Genomic DNA, 19,895 nt, shown 5'->3' with positions numbered 1-19,895 from the left:
GTCTCTTCTACCAGGGATACAGCCTGGGGGCGGGATCACTCCACTCTTAATGGCATCTCTCTGTCCCTCTTCTTTTTTTTTCCCTTTCTCTCCATCCCACGTGTCTCTCTCTCTTTCTCCTTTTGCACCTCTCTTGGTGCTCGATTCAGTTGTCATGTTTATTTAGTTATATTGTGACATGCTCTTATATTGACTGCTTGCTCAGTTGCAGGCAGACTCCCTGCGCCACATAGGCCGTGCGCTACTGTACATGGCGGCGTGGGATTCCGGGGCCTTGGCTCCCAGGACGCAGTGTGAACCCTTTAGGGGCGTCCGGGGTGCTGAGTGTCACGGGACCTGCGCGGCGGTATTCTACAAGTCTGTCTACCTTCCTGGCGGACACGAGGCTGACTTTACAACCACGGACACTATAGTTTGGCTGAGATAGATTGTTTTGTTTGCATGTCCATTAGGAGTATGACTCCAGAACTGTTATTGCATTGGCTCTGTACTTTTATGTGCCATTGTCTTCTGGCATTTTGTTATGATAAAACCTTCAATAAAAATCATTAAATATAAAAGCAAAATGGAAGGATGAGGTAAGTGAAGGAGGACTGCACTGAAGTAAAGGAAGCCATTTAGGGGGGAAAAAATAAATAAATAAAAAAAAAAATTGTACGTTTACAACCCCTTTAAGCCACAAATGCAAATTTGCGTACGGTCAACGCTAAAGGGGTTAAACTGGGTTTGCATTGAGTCCACTTCTGGCAAACAGCAAAGTTGTTCTTCAATGCTGGGTACTTAAAGGGTCACTAAAGGAATTTTTTTTTTTTTAGCTAAATAGCTTCCTTTACCTTACTGCAGTACTGGTTTCATGTCCTCATTGTTCGTTTTTGCTTTGAAGTAGCTGTAATTCTGCTGTGATCTCCACACTTCCTGGTTACCTGTTTCCTTATAACCATCGTACTGGGAGATTTTCACGGTGGTCTAAGCTGTCATTACTGTGTGTCTAAAACTCCTCAGAACCAGATTCATTTTAAAAACAAAACACTGCCCTGGATTTGTTGTTTTTGTTCTGTGAGTCTTCCCGACTCACCTCTCACCCGGAACTTCATGTATGTACCTTTAAAACCGAACGTGAAACTAGAGGCACATTATATGATAGATTAAATTCAATTTTTAATCATTTTTAAAAGGAATCAGTTAACTTTTATGTCTCTATACCCTGTAAACAGTAATTTCAGCAAAACATTTTTTTTCCTTTAGTGACCCTTTAAAGCTCTAGATTATCCAGGCAAGAAAACAGAAATAAACCCACTATCACCATGAGAAAATGGTCTTTGTACACTTCTCTCAGGGTACAGAAATCATCAGCACAAGGAAAAACAATCAATACACCCCACAACAGCTGCTGGCTAAAGCAAAAACAAAACCATTTTCAAACACTATAAAACAAGTTATCTGGTGGGATGATGCTCTTATCTGCTTCTCCTGTTTGAGAAGCTGAAAATACCAAGGAATCTTAGTGTGTGCTCTGGGCAAGCACAGGGGCAGAGTGACCTTGTGATTTTGAGCTGGGAATGAAAAAAGGGGGCTTGTGTGACCCTGGAGAAGGGGGTGGGTTGGAGGGGGTGCCGAGGTCACATACAGAACACAATTTAACCTGTGAATAGATTTCCATAAACGTAAAAGTCAGAGGATCCCACTGCTCAATGGCATTGTGCCGACAGTGACAGAGCAGAGAGAAAAGAACCCAAACTATCGATTCTTCCTCCTGCACAGATCCCAAACCAGAGTGATTCATAGGACAATCATTTCATGTTGACTTCTAGCGCCTAAATTCAAAGATAAAAAGAAATGAGAAGACACTGTGCACTTTCAAATGTTTTGACTAGGTATTAGGCTGGGTTCACACTTCTGCAAATTCTTTTGCGAATTTAAGCCTTTGCGATCACACAAATTCGCAAGTCATTCAAATAACATGGTTTTACATTAGTGCCGTTCACATCAGTGCTGTGCGAATCTAAGCTGCGTGCAAAAAGGGTCCTGTGCGAGTTTGATCCGTGTGCGATGCAAATTCAGCTTCATAGACTTCAATGTAAATTGTTCTGGAATCGCATTGAGCCTAGGTTCACACTGCTGCGAATTCAAAATCGCGGTAAAATGCGCGATTTTACCGCGACTTCGATTTTGCCGCAATTTAATGTAAATCGCGGCCCGAAATCGCAAAAAGTAGTACAGGAACTACTTTTTGAAATCGCAGATGCGGCGTTGCACTGATTAGGACAGTGCCATTGCCGACAATTGCCGCCGATTTGAGATGCGATTTGACATGTCAAATCGCATCTCAAATCGTTCCAAATCGTACCCAGTGTGAACCAGGGCTGATGGTCCACAAAAAACAGGAAGTACACAGGAAGTGAACACCTATTTTTATATTACGATTCCATTGGCTTTTTTTGTCCCGTGTGGGGTGCGAATTTACTACGAATTTCAGGAGTTGGACATAGCTGCTATTGATGTTCTCATCAATTGCAGCAATGTCCAACTCCTGAAATTTGTGGTAAAATCGCGGTAAATTCCCACCCCACACAGGACAAAAAAAAAAAAAAAGGAACAAATTCGCAGCGCGGCAGTGTGAACCGAGCCTCAGTGCAGTTATATTCCCGATGTCATACGATTGCCTTACCTTATAACGGTGGGCTCACATGTTGTGGCTGCAGATTGTAGTGTTATGGCCCATCAATTCCCCCCATGTCTAGGCATTAATCCACTAGCTTGTTCCTATTCACTAAAAAAGGACAGACAACTTCTTGCTCCAGGGACTACTTAAAGTCGCACAGATATGAAAAGGAACTCATTGGAACTCCTGGGGTACGACTTGTCATGCGACTTTGCAGTCCCAAGTCGCACAAGTGTGAAAGGGGCCTAAATAGCACCCGTGCCAAGCAGCTGGCCTCCTGTGTTCAGAATGCAGCAGGGCAGCTGCTTGGCACAGAGATGGAGATCACTGGAATGGCGGTGTCTACCTCAGCGATCTCCAGCCTCCAGAGGCATCAGCTACATATGAAATATGCAGAGTTACGCACGGTCAAGCTGTTTTGTCTTTAAAATTTTTATTTTAAAACGGAGTGGGTTGTTTTACAAGGTGATCGCTTATAACCACCTTAAAGTGGCCCTTTAGTCAGTTTATAACATTTGGCACCTTTTAGGGGGGAGGGGGAGCAGATACCTGTCAAAGCCAGGTATCTGCTCCAACTTCAGGTCATTGATCGCCGAACGACGCAATGTCCAGCAAACCCCCCCCCCACACCCCGTCTTCTGGGAGACACACAGGTCCCAGAAGACAGCAGGGACCATTCAGATCGCGCAGGGAGACTTGAGCATGCGCAGTAGGAAACCGGACAGTTTCCCTTAGTAAGGATGTCAGCGCCAGCACCCGGAGCCGAGGGACGGGTCTGCTTCTGATGAGGACATTGCAGGCTCCCGGGACAGACAAGTGTCCTTATAATATAAGTCAGCAGCTGCAGTATTTGTAGCTGCAGATTTTTTTTTTTTTCCCCAGGCGGAACTCTGCTTTTCTGTCATTAACAAAATCGCATTATCTACCTCTAAATCCCCTTTTTATTGTAGTTCTGGCTTCCATTCATGTCATTCGTCTAGGCTGGGATATCATCGGCATAAATCTCAGTAGTCATCTGGCTCCCCCCCTCCCGAGCATGCAGAAAGGCGTTCGGAAGGAGGGCCGGACAAGCGTGGCGATGAGCAGAGACGGGAGTGGTCTTGAACCACTGTGCCTTTACTGCACAAGCGTGACGCCCGCAGGAATACTGTGCACGTATTGCCATACTGCACGTGCACGAGATTTAGCAATGTAGGACAGAGAAGCGCCTGGATTACCAGGAAGTGAAATGGCACTGGCTTCAGTTGACCTCAGTTAAAATGGCTGCATTGACACTACAGGGTGAGTGCAGTTCTAGGCTACTTTTTTTTTTATTATATTGGAAAAAAAGGCAGATTTTGCTAAATGGAAAAAATAAATAAAAAAAAAGGGTAAATCGCTATTTTTACATGCTGCATGCATTTTTTTCTTAAATGCATCATCAGAACATGCTAGACTCCTAGAGAAAGATGCACAATGGGATTTGTAGTAATGAACATTGCCTACCCCTGGTATAGATCATTAAAACAGAACATTTAGAAGGATACTGAGCAATTCCTACCCTTATCAGTAAATTGTAATTTTATGAGAAAACAAAAGGAACTTCAGGTAAGGTGATGGTGTCTGGACACATGCCTGGGGGCAGGTGGGCTAACAAAGAAAGGTTCCCTTACTGTGTTCCCACCATGTCTCAAACTTTGCTAATAGTGCATTGCTTCTGGGCTTTCAGGGGGGGTTAGGGACACTGATGTTACAACATATGCAACAGTGCCTAGGCCCGAGTGGCCAATCACCAGAAAAAGAACCTGGTCACATGGGAAGGGGGGGGGGGGGGGGGAAAAAGTTATGCCCCGGTCTGCCAAGCCAATACCAGAGCTTAGAATGGGATGCTTCTGTAAGATGGACTGTGGCAAGGAAGCCTGAGAATGAGGGGGGGGGGGGGGCTATGAGCATACAGACATTTGTACCCTGAATGGGTAAAGTAACATTCATTTAGAGTGCGGCATCATTTGACAAAGTTGGAGAGAATATTCAACATTCACATCCTATACCAGTGTTTTACAATCAAATACTACCAACACAATCTTACAGATACACACGACTGACAGTTTAGATAGAAGACTTATAATTTATCAGAATGTTTTTAGTGTGTGGAGGATGAGGGGGGGGGGGGGGATCCTCCCCACTGTTATTGTAATCTGACAGCAGGGAGACTCCCCCGCTCTTGCAATGCACAGATCAGCTTTTATCTTTTTTTACTTTAGTGGCCACACATGGATCGATTTACCTATGGCCACCTTAACACAAGTTAGCCTGTTCCTTTAAAACCAGAGTCTGAAGAAAGCCAAACGCTCACAAAATTACATTAAAATCCCCAAAAGGATTCTACTCTGTTATTCAGCTTTTTTCCCTCCCAATCCAGTCTAAGCTTTCATTGCATTTTCTAGATATCAGAATTTGTTTGCATGCTTTAAAAAAAAAAAAAATATAATAATTAATATATAATAATTATATATATATATATATATATATATATATATATATATATATATATATATATATATATATATATATATATATATATATATAGATTTTTTATTTATTTTTTTAACAAAGGGCATGTTTATTTTATTGTTAAAATATATTAAGATACAATGATCCAAACAACCTCAATGGCTCGCCACCAACAAGCACCCAGGTTATCTTCATAAGGTCAACAATGTTCAGTTTATCTTTGTCTTTGTGAAGATTAGGAGAATGACTCATGGAAAAATAAAAAAAGACTTCAGGACAGGCTGACCGCAAGGCTTCATTCACACTGGCAAAGAAGAGGAAAAAAAAAAAAACTCTGCTGCAACTACACAAAAGTTCTGCCTTTAGAAGCCGCTCAATGTTATCGTATGTGTCCATGCATATTTTAGGCCACTTTCACACTGCAGACTGCCCCGCGCTGCTCATGTTAGTGGTTGTGGGGCACTTTTAACCCCAAAGGGCTGCCCATTAATTTCAATAGGCAGCGCCCGAAAAAAACTCTGCGGCCCATTCATTTCAATGGGCAAGGAGTTTTGGGAGCAGTGTATACACCACTCCAAAGATGCTGCTCGCAGGACTTTTTTTTCCCTGTCCTGCAAGCGCACTGTCCCAGTGTGAAAGCACCCTGGCTTCCATACTAGGGTGGCTTGAGAGGTGCTTTTCTGGTGCTATTTTTAGCGCCAAAATGCCTGAAAGGAAACCCAGTGTGAACGTGGCCTAAACGTTTAGAGGCAAAAAAAAATAAAAATCTTCTGGTTTGCCTTTCTGATTGGAACTTGGAGAAAAGAAAAAAAAAACCTCTCCAAAAAACTTGTAAACTCTGTAAAAAAAAAAAAATGCTCTGTATGAGGGTTTTTTGTTCTGCCAAGTTTTTTTTTTTTTTTTAAGCCCAGTGTGCATGGAGCCTTATGCAGGGTGATAATAGTAACACACTGACAACTGTCCCGAAAACATATGAAGGTGTTTTTGCACTGCGTTACATGCAGAAAAGCATCAATGCAAATATTGGCGGGACAGTGCTCCTCCCCCCACCACAGCTGTACCATTCCTCTGGCCCAGAAAGCCACAGGCAGTATAGGGGCCAAGCATGGAGTCCATCATTCAGTCTGCCAGGCTGCCCCCATACTGTATCAACCATTTCTAGTAAAGAAGTCTGAGCTAATATTATCCAAGCTTAACTGCCTGCCGTTACCCCCCCCCCCCATTCTAAGCCCTATATCAACTATCCTGTAAGGGAAATATTTCTAATCTAAGGACGCTCCGGTCCAGTCATGCGATTGGCTCCCAGCACCGATTTCAGGGAAGAGGGACAGTGGACAACGAATGAACCATACCAAGTCTATGGGGGAATGTCACCTCCCAGGTATTGCAGCTGTTGCTGTGTAAATGGGGGGGGGGAACTAATGCGCAAAACCACTCCAACCAGGGCACTACAACCTAATAATCATAAATACAGATTAAAATAAAAAAAATGAGCAGCGGCCACAACTAAATGGTGCTCACACACCGATGATAAATGTAAAAAGAGGGGGTGAAGTGGCGCTTGCCAATAAACCAAAATATCTAACTAGTTAAAAGTGCTTGATATCACACAGACAATAACGTAATAAATCCAGTTATAAACCGTGTTTCACTCCTTATTCATTGATATCCCACCAACCATCAATAGCAGTGATGAGGGGGATGAATTACGTGATAATAATGAGATCCAAAATAAACGATTGACTAATAATGATATCAATCATCAATAAACTTCCAAAAAATATGCGAGTAGGCATCCAAAATAAAGTGAGAAGAAAACAGTGGGATAAATAAATCCCTTCAATGGGTGGAACCAAACGTCCAGTGAAAGAAATATCAAAAATGTGAATAAATAAATAATAAAATATCAATATATAAAAATTCTCAGTGCACAAACTCGTGCTGATAAGATATACAATTTATGACAGTGATTAATCAAAATAAAAGTGCTTCAGCAAATTTTTCAAAGTGCTCCAAAACAGTCCAATAATGAAGTGCTTGAATCAATGTTCCCAAAGTGCAAAAGTGCTTGATAAATAATAACTGCAATCCACCGCACGATCACTCTGTGTAGCTGTGCAGAAAAAAAACACCAGTGTTTTGTTAACACAAGCCCCTCACCTTCGGAAAGGCTAAAATAAGCCTATAGTATTGCTAGCTTATGACAAGCCCAACCGATTCCACTGCAGATCTGTGTCTCTAGATCAGCCTGTTGTTTCAATCTCCCAGCTGCAGATTTTTATTGAGTGCCATCCATCCTGGGAGCGATGCAGCTGTTGCTGCTCTCCTCTCCCCTAAAAGGGATATTAAAAAGGCTCTTGTTCGCGTTCGCTGCTGGACACAGGCTTTTTTTTTTTTGCATGCATGAAGTAAAAAATCTTGGGGTAGATCCACAGAGATCTGCACCGGCGCAGCGTATCAGGCCCCGTACACACGACAGAGTTTCTCGGCAGAATTCACCGAGAAACTCGGTCAAAACCCGTATTCTGCCGAGAAACTCTGTCGTCTGTACAGTTTTGGCTCGATGGAGCCGCCGAGGAGCTCGACGAGAAAATAGAGAACATGTTCTCTATTTTCTCGTTGTTCTATGGGAGAAGGCGGCCCGCCGAGCTCCTCGGCGGCTTCATCCCAAAACTCGACGTGAGATACGCTGCCGTACCTTACCTGGCTTTAGTTCGAATCCTTAAAGATTTTGCGCCGTAAGGTACGGCGGCGTAGTCCATCTCTGGCGGCGTAACGGCGCGCAATTCAAATGGGCGATTAGGGGGCGTGTTTCATTTAAATGAAGCGCGTCCCCGCGCCGAATGAACTGCGCATGCGCCGTCCCTAAATTTCCCGCCGTGCATTGCGCTAAATGACGTCGCAAGGACGTAATTTTTTTTTTAACATAGACGTGAATTACGTCCATCCCGATTCACGGACGACTTACGCAAAAAATAAATAAAAATTCAAATGAAACGCAGGAACGACGGCCATACTTAACATGGCAAGTCTAACTATACGCCGCAAAACAGCAGCTTTAACAATACGCCGGAAAAAGCCGACTAGAGACGACGTAAGAGAATGCGACAGCCGCGCGTACGTTAGTAGATCGTCAGAAATAGCTAATTTGCATACTCAACGCGGAAAACTACGAGAACTCCACCCAGCGGACACCGAAGTATTGCATCTAAGATCCGAAGGCGTACAAAGCCATACGCCTGTCGGATCTAACCCAGATGCCGTCGTATCTTGGTTTGAGGATTCAAACCAAAGATACGACGCGGGGAATTTGAAAGTACGACGGCGTATCAGTAGATACGCCGGCGTACTCTCTTTGTGGATCTGCCCCCTTGAGCCTATACAACCATTTGAAGCCGGCTGCTGGGGAGATCATGTGACTGGACTGGAGTGCCGTTATGCTGCGTACACACGATCTGCCTTTTGCCCGGCCAAATCACATCGGAATTCCATCGGAAAAATGTTCTAAATCTAAACTCCGATTGAAAAACTCAGATGGGGCCACACACGATCGGAAAATCTGATGGAAAAAAAGTCTGACTTTTTCTATCAGAAATTCCGATCGTGTGTATGGGGCATTAGATTAAGTATACACATCTTTCCTTTACAGGATAGTTAGTATAGGGCTTAGAATAGGGGAGGGAGCAGATTTAAACTTCGATTGTATTAGCCTGGACTTCCACTTTAAGGCTGGGCAGAGAAAATAAATTTAAAGAAGCACTGCAGAAGAAAGGTGGGTATGGGTTCAGACCAGTCTCTTTGCTTTCCTGCACATCACTTGGTGGTGGGGTATAATGCAATGATTAAGAAGTGACATACCTTCATAATACTGATTGAATTTTGAAACAGTGTCCTAAAGCAACAGAGCAATTCCAATCTTTCTGCTACAGTCCTGGTTTGAGAGAAAAAACATAACATTTTAAGAAAACACACAAACAAGGGGCAACATGTAGAGATAATTTAACGGTATGAGGAATATTGAAACTTCAAGAATATCTTTACCCAAAAATAAATTCTGTTTTATTGCAGAATTTAGCTGGACGTCATTTGCATGTAATTTTACCTTTTACAGTCATAAGCAATAAGGACAAAACAGGAAACTCTTCATCTCACTACTTCTACATATCAGATCCCCCCTCCCCCTCCTACTATCAATGGGAGGGGGGGGGGGTCTATGAAAATTAATATTAAACCCAATGGTTTAATTTCAGCTTCTATAAAATTACAAACATTAGAATGCCAAAAGGGCTCTGCATCAATACATATCAAACACAAGTAGTATATACAGAAATTCTGATACTGTAATTTATTGAAAATAAAATATTTTGCCCGGGAACACAGAACAGCACTTATGTTCATTATATTCATAAGGAAAAATAATGTAGCTTGTTGTTGCCCCTCAGAAGTCACCATAAAATATATATATTTTTTTAAAGCACTCTGGACACTAAGGGGCAGATCCACATACATACACTGCGCCCGGCGCAGATGCAAGATATGCTGCGCCGCTATAACTTACCTGGCTTTGGTTTGAATCCTCAACGAATTTGCGCCGTAAGTTACGGCGGCGTAGTGTATCTCTCGCGGCGGAATTCAAATTGGGCGGGTAGGGGGGCGTGTTTCATTTAAATGAAGCGCATGCCCGCGCCAAACGAACTGCGCATTGGCCGTCAGGAAAAACTCCCAGGGTGCATTGCTCCAAATGACGTCGCAAGGACGTCATTGTTTTCAACGTGAACGTAAATGGCGTCCAGCCCCATTCACGGACGACTTACGCAAACGACGTAACATTTTTAAAATTAGACGCGGGAACGCCGGTCATACTTAACATTGAGTACGCCACCATATAGCAGCTTTAATTATACGCCGGAAAAAGCCGAACGGAAACGGCGTAAAAAAATGCGACGGCCGGTCGTACGTTCGTGGATCGTCGGAAATCGCTAATTTGCATACTCGACGCGGATTACGATGTGAACGCCACCTAGCGGACGCCGAAAAATTGCATCTAAGATCCGACGGCGTACGAAGACGTACGCCTGTCGGATCTAACACAGATGCCGTCGTATCTTGTTTTGTGGATACCAAAACAAAGATACGACGCGCAAAATTCGAAATTACGCGGCGTATCAAGAGATACGCCACGTAATTTCTTTGAGGATCTGCCCCTCAGTCTCTAGAAACACAACAGAAAAAAGGTTTACCTGATCTGAAATTCTTTCAAGTGCTCCTCTGTGAGATCCTGCAGATGTCTTCCTTGTATACCCTGTTCTAGAGACAACAAAGGCAAAAAAAAAGAACAGAACATATCATGAATGTTGAGTAGTGCCAAAAATAAACAGTGAAGAAGAAATAATATTACATAAAATATGGGGTCACTGTAATCCAAAAGGACTGAAATTTGCCTGATTAAGGCCCTTTTTACACTTTTTTTTTATTAAAAAAATAAGACAACAGTAAAGTTAGCCCAATTGTTTTTATATTGTGAAAGATAATGTTACGCCGAGTAAATTGATACCCAACATGTCACGCTTCAAAATTGCGTCCGCTCGTGGAATGGCGTCAAACTTTTACACTTTAAAATCTCCATAGGCGACGTTTAAAAAAAAAAAAAAAAAAATTCTACAGGTTGCATGTTTTGAGTTACAGAGGAGGTCTAGGGCTAGAATTATTGCTCTCGCTCTACTGATCGTGGCGATACCTCACATGTGTGGTTTTAACAACAACGTTTGCATATGCAGGCGCTACTCACGTATGCGTTCGCTTCTGCGCGCAAGCTCGGCGGGACGGGGCGCGTTTTCTGGCTCCTAACTTTTTTAGCTGGCTCCTAGATTCCAAGCAAATTTGTCAAACCCTGTCAGCAGCTACACTTTTTGTATCTGACTCTTAAATGGGTGAAACTCCTCTTTAACAAATACTGAGCTGTAGGCCTAGAACATGTATGAACATGAAGGAAGTCGGAAATGTCTACAATTCAGATATTACGACAGCCAGGAAATTAGTATTTCTAAAGTAAAAGTCAACAGTGGCAACCTGTTTCAGGAAAGGTTTCCTGGAAATCAGCATACGAAGGGGGCCTCATGTCACTTCTGTAAAGCGATAGGCACGGGTTCTATACTAATTTAAAGTGAAGGTTCCCCCTAAAAAAAAAATTCTAACAATACATTCAGAAGACTGATTACACTGCGGGTAGGCTGTTTTTTTTTCGTACATACCTCGTTATCGCCGTTTCATCCCTCGGCTTCCAGGTATGATTCTTGCTGGACCTAGTTGATTGACGTTCCTCCGACCGGCGCAAATTGCGCGTCACGACTTTCCGACAAAAGCCGAACGTCATTGCGCAGGCACCGTATAGAGCCGGCTCTATACGGCGCCTGCGCAGCGACGTTCGGCTTCTCTCGGAAAGTCGTGACGTCAAGTATGCGTCGGTCGGAGGAACGTCAATCAACTAGGAACGCCCAGACCCACTAGAATCATACCCGGAAGCCGAGGGATGAAACGGCGATATCCAAGTATGTGCGAAAAATAAAATTAAAAAAAAAAAAAAAAAAAAAACACCAGCATACTCGCAGTGTCTTCTCAATGTAATTGTTAGAATTTTTTTTTTTAGGGGGAACCTCCACTTTAAGTTTGGAATCCTCTGTCGCATCCAGAGTTATGCCGCATACAGACGGTCATTTTTTGTGATGAAAAAAAAAAATGACGTTTTTGAAAACGTAATTTAAAATGATATTGTGTGGGGAAAACGTCGTTTTATGTCTTCAGAAAAACGACCAAAAAAAATTCGAACATGCTCGAATTTTGTGTCATTTTTCAAAATGTCGTTTTTTGTGTCAATCAAAATGATAGTGTGTGGGCAAAACGACGTTGAAAACGACGTTTTTAAACCCGCACATGCTCAGAAGCAAGTTATGAAGCGAGCTTCAATGGAACAGAGTGCCGTCATACGTGCTGAACGTAACATCGCTTTGCTAGAGCATTTTGAAAAACGATGGTGTGTATGCTACATTGTTTTTGAAAATTAAGTTTCAAAAATGTCGTTTTTTTTTCATCACTTAAAATTTCATTTTTTTTCCCATCACAAAAAATGACCGTCTGTACGCGGCATTAGATCTTCTTCAGCTGCTGTGGCAATATGATTTGCTAAAAAGTGTAAAATACAGATGGGAGGAGGCTGTTCACATGTCACGGGCACAAGGTTTTGCAGCAAATTTAGCATGCCAGGTAGAGTTGACAGACAAACCTGCCTGTCAAACTTGGCTATTTAAGGCAATAGGGCCACACCCCAACCACAAGTGTATTGCTTTTCAGGGCATTGGCCAGGGTGAAGCTAGCCTTAGGGCCACATCATTTGGAGAGAGAGAAAAAAAAAAAAAAAAAAAGCTGCTTTTTAAAGTTTAAATTTTAATAAAACATCTTGACTGTTGGCAATTTGAAAACAGATGCCTCATTATTACTAGCATTTGGGGAAGGGGTGGTCTGTAAAATCATGTGCTTGAGCTGGGTACATTCAATAATAATAATAATAATAATAATAATAACAACAATTATTATTAAAAAAAAAAAAAAAAAAAAAAAACTCAAGTTTTTTTTTGCCAATATGTATTCTGCTACATTTGTTTGGTAAAAAAAAAAAAAAAAATCCCAATAAGCGTATATATTGATTGGTTTGCACAAAAGTTATGTCTACAAACCATGGGATTTTTTTTTTTTTTTTACTAGCAATGGCGGCGCTCAGCGATTTTTAGCGGGACGGCGGCGGACAAATTGAACACCTGACACTTTTTTGGGGACCAGTGACATTATTACAGTGATCAGGGCTAAAAATATGCACCGTCAGTCACTGTACTAAAGACACTGGCTGGGAAGGGGTTAACATCGGCGGCGGTCAAAGGGTCTGTGTGTTTAGCTGGTGCTTGCGAACTGTGCGGAGGATGGTCTGACTGGGTGAAGACAGAGATAGGGACAGAGATAGGGAGCATGAATGCAAGATCTCAATCTTCTCCCTCGTCAGATGACCCTTCTGCCTCTCCCAGGAATGACCGCGGGTGGCTGGTGGACATCCCCCAGTGTTCAATCAGGGTGCCCCCTGGTGTCTATTGCACAAAATGACCTACAGGTACGTTTTTGTGCACATAGTAATCAGTGCATATGTATAGCAAAAATAAATTATAATTTATATATATATATATATATATATATATATATATATATATATATATATATATATATATATATATATATATATATACACATATATATACATACACACACACACACACACACACACACACACACAACTAGCAAAAAAATTTAAATAAATAAGAACGCCATAAATCTTTCCCATTAATTGTAGACGCTATAATTTTGCACAAACCAATCAATATACTACTATATATTACCAAAAAATATGTAGAAGAATACATATCAGCCTAATCTGAGGAAAACTATTTTTATTTTTTTTTATTAAAGTGGGATATTTATTATAGCAAAAAGATAGTGTTTTTTTTCCCCGAAATTGACGCTCTTTTTTTGTTTATAGCACCAAAAATAAAAAAACGCAGAGGTGATCAAATACCACCAAAAGTAAGCTCTATTTATGAAAAAAAACAAAAAAAACATTGGTTAAAGTGACGCAGTGCTGTATCACAAAAAATGGCCCAGTCATCGAGCAGCCAAATCTTCTGGGACTGAAGCAGTTAAATAACGCAACTCTGTTGCAAAAATAAAACATGACAATGTGCCCTCTGTAAAGAAATTGAATAGTCACCCATCCCACTGCCTGCACCGCCAATCTCTGCTGTTGTACAGAGAAACCATGGCTGAAAATCCTGCAGAATCTGGCCCTGATCCTCATTGGACGCTGTGGTTTCTTCAGAGGTCCAGAGCGGTCACATTGTGCAGGATCTTCAGCCGCCAGCTTCTCATCAATACTGCATTGCATGGGAGGAGATCAACGGCATAATATTACAGTTAGGGCCCTTTACACGGGCGGACGAACGGTCCGTTTTTTACAAGTCTGTTTACGGACTCACAATGCATCCCTATGGGATTGTGGACGTTAGCGGATGAGCATCCGCTAACGTCCGTAAAGATCCGCCTCCGCAAAGATCCGCTTTTTCAGACTGAAGAAAACCCTATTTTTCTTCCGTCTGGCAGAACGGATCGGATGAATACGGACACACGGTCCGTATTCATCCGATTCCCCATAGGGGAGAGCGGAGGAGAGACAGGGCGGTCTCTGCACTGTGTGCGGGGACCGCCCTGTCCGGCGACAACTCAGCTGGGATTTACGGATGATCCCCGCTGAGCAGACGGACACACACGGGGCAGATCAATACGGATCCGCTCCGTGTGAAAGGGCACTTAGGAATTAAAAGAGTTTTTTTTTTTTTTAAGCATTTAAAAGGAAATGTAAGGAACAAAAAAAAATTATTATTATAAACAAAGATTTGCAGTTTTATGATTAATATTTTTTTTTATGAAACAGAAAATGTAAACGTCGCCTGCGATAGTCTCTGTGCTCACTCAAGAACTAAAAATAAATATATATATATATATATATATATATATATATATATATATATATATATATATATATATATATATATATATATATATATATATATATATATATATATATATATATATATATATATATATATATATATATATATATATATATATATATATATATATATATATATATATATATATATCTATGAGTCACATGTGACTCAAGTACAATGCCAATCACTTTTAACTAAACTGGCAATTGCTCAGTGTGGTTGCAATGTATAGAGCCAACATTAGGACAGCCAGACATAGTTACATAGTTAGTCAGGTTTTAAAAAAAAAAAAAAAAAAAAAAGACAAGTCCATCCAGTTTAACCACAAAAAAACAAACAACAAAACAAATAAAAAATATAGTACAGTCCCATACACCCACAGTTGATCCAGAGGAGGGCAAAAACCCCAGCAGAGCATGATCCAATTTGCTACTGCAGGGGAAAAAAATTCCTTCCTGATCCCCCGAGAGGCAATCGGATTTTCCCCAGGTTAAAAACTTTTCCTATAAAGGTTAGTACTAGGGTGGCAACTAACGATTATTGTTTCGATTAATCGATTAATTGGATAATAGCCTTAAAAAAAAAAAAATATATATATATTTTTTTTTTGGGCCAATTTGTTGTTGGGCAGATTACAAAACACAAATTGCCGCAAAAACACATTACATGCTTTTCTGCAGCTTCTCCATTGAAGTATATCGAACCAAAAAATAAATAAAAATAGCACCGTTTTGAGTTAAAAAGTCCTTGCCCTTTCCAAATACGCAGCAGCTGAAAAAAAATCATAGATGTGAACGTGTCCCATAGGAAAACATGTAAATGAACTGTAGTGTGTTTCTGCAAAAAGCACCAAAAAACAGAGGTGTGACCCCCGGCCTGAGATGTTTAGTAACATAATGGGGTTTAAAAAACAAAAATAAGTACAAAAAGAGCAAATAATCGCTACTGTAAGGGGTTCATTTTTTTACTGTGGGACAGTGAAAGTAATATTTACAGTAGCGATTTGCTTTTTTGTACTATAGAGGGGCAATTTTAGTTTTTTTAACCCCATTATGTTACTGGCCGATTAATCGATTATGAAAATTGTAATCGATTAACTTCCTAATCGATTAGTTGTTTCGGCCCTAGTTAGTACCCAGTTATATTATATTAACATTTTGTACATATTTTGTACATTTAGGAAAGCAATCTACTGAGCTGGCCAGAACCACCTCTGGAGGGAGTCTGTTCCACATTTTCACAGCTCTTACTATGAAGAAACCTTTCCGTATTTGGAGGTGAAATCTCTTTTCCTCTAGACGTAAAGAGTGCCCCCTTGTCCTCAGTGTTGACCGTAAAGTGAATAACTCAACACCAAGTTCACTACATGGACCCCTTATATCAGGGCTCGACAAATCTAGGTCGCCAGGGCGACTAGAAATAGGGTCCTGGCGACTTGGCTTGGAAGGGGGGGGGGGGGGGGATTTTTTTTTTTTTTGTGAGCTGGCACCATTTGGTGGTGAGCCGGTGGTATTACAAGTTATTACCACCAGATGTGTAAGCTGGCGCCATCTGGTGGTGGCCGTTGGTATTACAAGTTAAGCATTACAAGTTAAACAGCAATTCTAATGTAATTTTTCACTATTTTCACTGCCATCTCCTTCCCTCTAATTAGAACCCCCAAACATTATATATATTTTTTATCCTAACACCCTAGAGAATAAAATGGCGATCGTTGCAATACTTGTTGTCACGCCGTTTTTGCGCAGCATTCTTACAAGCGCACTTTTTTTGGGGAAAAAATTACACTTTTTGTCATTAAAAAATAAGACAACAGTAAAGTTATCCCCATTTTTTTTATATTATGAAAGATAATGTTACGCCGAGTGAATTGATACCCAACATGTCACGCTTCAAAATTACGTCCGCTCGTGGAATGGCGACAAACTTTTACCCTTTAAAATCTCCATAGGCGACGTTTAAAAAATTCTACAGGTTGCATGTTTCTAGTTACAGAGGAGGTCTAGGGCTAGAATTATTGCTCTCGCCTCTACCAATCGCGGCGATACCTCCCCATGTGTGGTTTGAACACCGTTTTCATATGCGGGTGCTGCTCAAGTATGCGTTCCCTTCTGCGCGCAAGCTCGCCGGGACGGGGCGCGTTTTCTGGCTCCTAACTTTTTTTAGCTGGCTCCTAGATTCCAAGCAAATTTTTCAACCCCTGCCTTATATATTTGTACATGTTGATCATATCCCCCCTTATTCTCCTCGTCTCAAGAGAGAATAAATTCAGTTCCTCTAATCTTTCCTCATAGCTGAGCTCCTCCATGGCTCTTATCCGTTTGGTTGCCCTTCTCTGCACTTTCTCCAGTTCCCTGATATCCTTTTTGAGAACTGGGGCCCAAAACTGAACTGCATTTTCCAGATGAGGTCTTACTAATGATTTGTACAGGGGGGAAAAATGATATCTCTCTCTCTGGAGTCCATACCTCTCTTAATACAAGAAAGGACTTTTCTCGCTTTGGAAACCGCAGCTTGGCATTGCATGTTATTATTGAGCTTATGATCATCTAGAACCCCAAAATCCTTCTCCACTATGGACCCCCCCAGTTGTACTCCCCCTAGTATGTATGATGCATGACTATTCTTAGCCCCCAAGTGCATAACTTTACATTCATCAACATTAAACCTCATTTGCCACATCATCTGATATAAATTTTGATTCAGTTTTCTGTCCAAAGTAGATGAAGTAACCCGAACACGGTGGAAAATAACACTAGGACAGAACGGCACTGCAGGGATACTGGTGGCACCACGTGATGCTGGGCAACACAGTGCGGCTGCCATTGTGTAACACAGTGCTGCTGCACGACATTGGCAACACAGTGCCTTTGTCAGTGTGTGACACTGGGCAACACCGTGCCAGTGCCACTGCGTGACATTTATATCACTACACAACACAGTGCAGCCATGTGAAAATGCGCAAAACAGTGCCACTGCATAGCATTGGGCAACACAGTAATGTTGCCAGTGCATGAAACTGGACAACACAGTGTCACCATATCATGCTGGGCAACACAGTGCCGCTGCATGACATTGGGCAACTAGGAAACACAAGGCCACTGCAACACAGTTCTGCTGCATGACACCAAAGTGCCGCTGGCACCATGTGAGGCAACACAGTGCTGCCATGTGAAACTGGGTAACAGTGCCACCATGTGATGCTGGGCAACACTGTCCCGCTGCATGACATTGGTAAACACAATGCCTCTGCCAGAGCGTGATGCCAGGCCGCTGTCAGTGAGTGACACTGGGCAATACAGTGCTGGCAGGTGATACTGAGCAAAACAGCGCCGCTTGCAGGACATTGGGCAACGCAGTGCTGCTGCCAGTGCGTGACACTGGGCAACGCAGTGCCACTATGTGATGCTGGGCAACACAGTGCTGCTGCCATTGTGCAACACTGAGCAACACAGTGCCAATGCGTGACACTGGGCAACACAATGCGTGACAATGGGCATCACAATGCCACTGCATGACACAACAACACAGTTCTGCTTCATGACACCAGGCAACAAAGTGCCGCTGGCACCATGTGAGGCAACACTGTGCAAGTGATGCTGGGCAACACAGTGCTGCCGTGTGAAATTGGGCAACAAAGTGCTGGCATGTGATGCTGGGTAACACAGTGCCGCTGCATGACATTGGTAAACACAATGCCTCTGCCAGAGCATGATGCCAGGCCGCTGTCTGTGAGCGACACTGGGCAATACAGTTCTGGCATGTGATGCTGAGCAAAACAGTGCCGCTTGCAGGACATTGGGCAACCCCAGTGCCGCTGCCAGTGCGTGACACTGGGCAACTCAGTGCCACTATGTGATGCTTGCCAAAACAGTGCCGCTGCATGACATTGGGCAATACAGGGCCCCTGCATGACACCGGGAAACACAGTGCTGCTGGCACCATGTGAGGCAACACAGTACCGCCGTGTGAAATTGGGCAACACAGTGCTGCTGCAGGACGTTGTGCAACACAGTGTACCTGCCTGAGTGTGATGCCAGGCTGCTGTCAGTGAGTCCTGGGCAACAGTGCCACTATGTGATGCTGGGCAACACAGTGAGACTGCCAGTGCATGACGCTGGGAAACACAATACCACTGCATGACAGGGCAACACAGTTCTGCTTCATGACACCGGGCAACAAAGTGCCGCTGGCACCATGTGAGACAACACAGTGCTACGTGATGCTGGGCATGACATTGGTAAACGCAATGCCTCTGCCAGAGTGTGATGCCAGGCCGCTGTCAGTGAGTGACACTGGGCAATACAGTGCTGGCATGTGGTGCTGAGCAAAACAGTGCCGCTTGCAGGACATTGGGCAACCCCAGTGCCTCTGCCAGTGTGTGACACCGGGCAACACAGTGCTGGGTGTCTCTGGACAACACCATGGCACAGGGTGACAGGAGATCCCTGAGAACATCATGGGCTCTCTTGTGTCAGATACAGAAACTTCTATAGCAAACACCTCTCCAGCTATCTCTTCTCAGGACATGCCGGTACCTGTAGTCCCTCTGCCATGACACACACAGTGTAGGACATATGAGATGGCACCACACAGCGGGCTTACCTCTGAAGACCTGCTGCAGCTGCTCGAAGCCATTGCTGGCCAGGAAGCGGCACACATCCTCCACATCCCACTCCCTGAAGTCCCCGCTGCCAGCTCCGGGCCAGGTCTTCGCCCGTTTCTCCGGTGTCCGGTAGCCGTCCTCCAGCACAGGAGACACGTCATGCCGCCCTCGCTTGGCACCGTTCATCTTCACAGCGACAACAGTACAGGCAGAGGAGGAGAGGGCCGAGGGAATAAAACCGGCTCCTGACGTCACCCAACGACACCGCCCCCCCCATGAGTTCCACAGCCGCAGCCCCCTTCAGGCTCTGCGCTTGCGCACTCACACTTGGCGGGAAGACGATCTGTGAGGAGAATTTGAGAGCTGGATGAAGAGGCACCTGCCACCATACATATCCTACCATTGAGGAGGGTGAGGAACGCTCAGTAGAAACTACAGCAGAGTTTAAAGAGGAAGTATACCCTCTAGAAATATTCCTAAAAAAAAAAAAAAAACCTGCAAGAGAAAGGCTTAATGAGCTAGTATGCAT

General features: G+C 43.0%; 1 protein-coding gene across 1 annotated transcript in view; it reads right to left on the bottom strand.

Annotated features, from left to right (window-relative positions):
• Positions 1–19,654, bottom strand: part of SAMHD1 (SAM and HD domain containing deoxynucleoside triphosphate triphosphohydrolase 1) — a 58,344-nt gene extending 38,690 nt beyond the window's left edge. The window contains exons 1-3 of the mRNA XM_040330599.1: positions 19,366–19,654; positions 10,396–10,462; positions 9,014–9,086 (exon numbers count right to left, since the gene is read on the bottom strand). Of these exons, the coding sequence (XP_040186533.1) occupies positions 9,014–9,086; positions 10,396–10,462; positions 19,366–19,552 (327 nt within the window). The 5' untranslated portion in view covers positions 19,553–19,654. The remainder of the gene's footprint in view (positions 1–9,013; positions 9,087–10,395; positions 10,463–19,365) is intronic.
• Between the last annotated feature and the right edge of the window lie 241 nt (positions 19,655–19,895).

The sequence above is a fragment of the Rana temporaria genome, chromosome 12, assembly GCF_905171775.1.
Source record: "Rana temporaria chromosome 12, aRanTem1.1, whole genome shotgun sequence".
NCBI lineage: Eukaryota > Metazoa > Chordata > Amphibia > Anura > Ranidae > Rana > Rana temporaria.
This window is presented reverse-complemented; position numbering and strand designations above follow the sequence as displayed.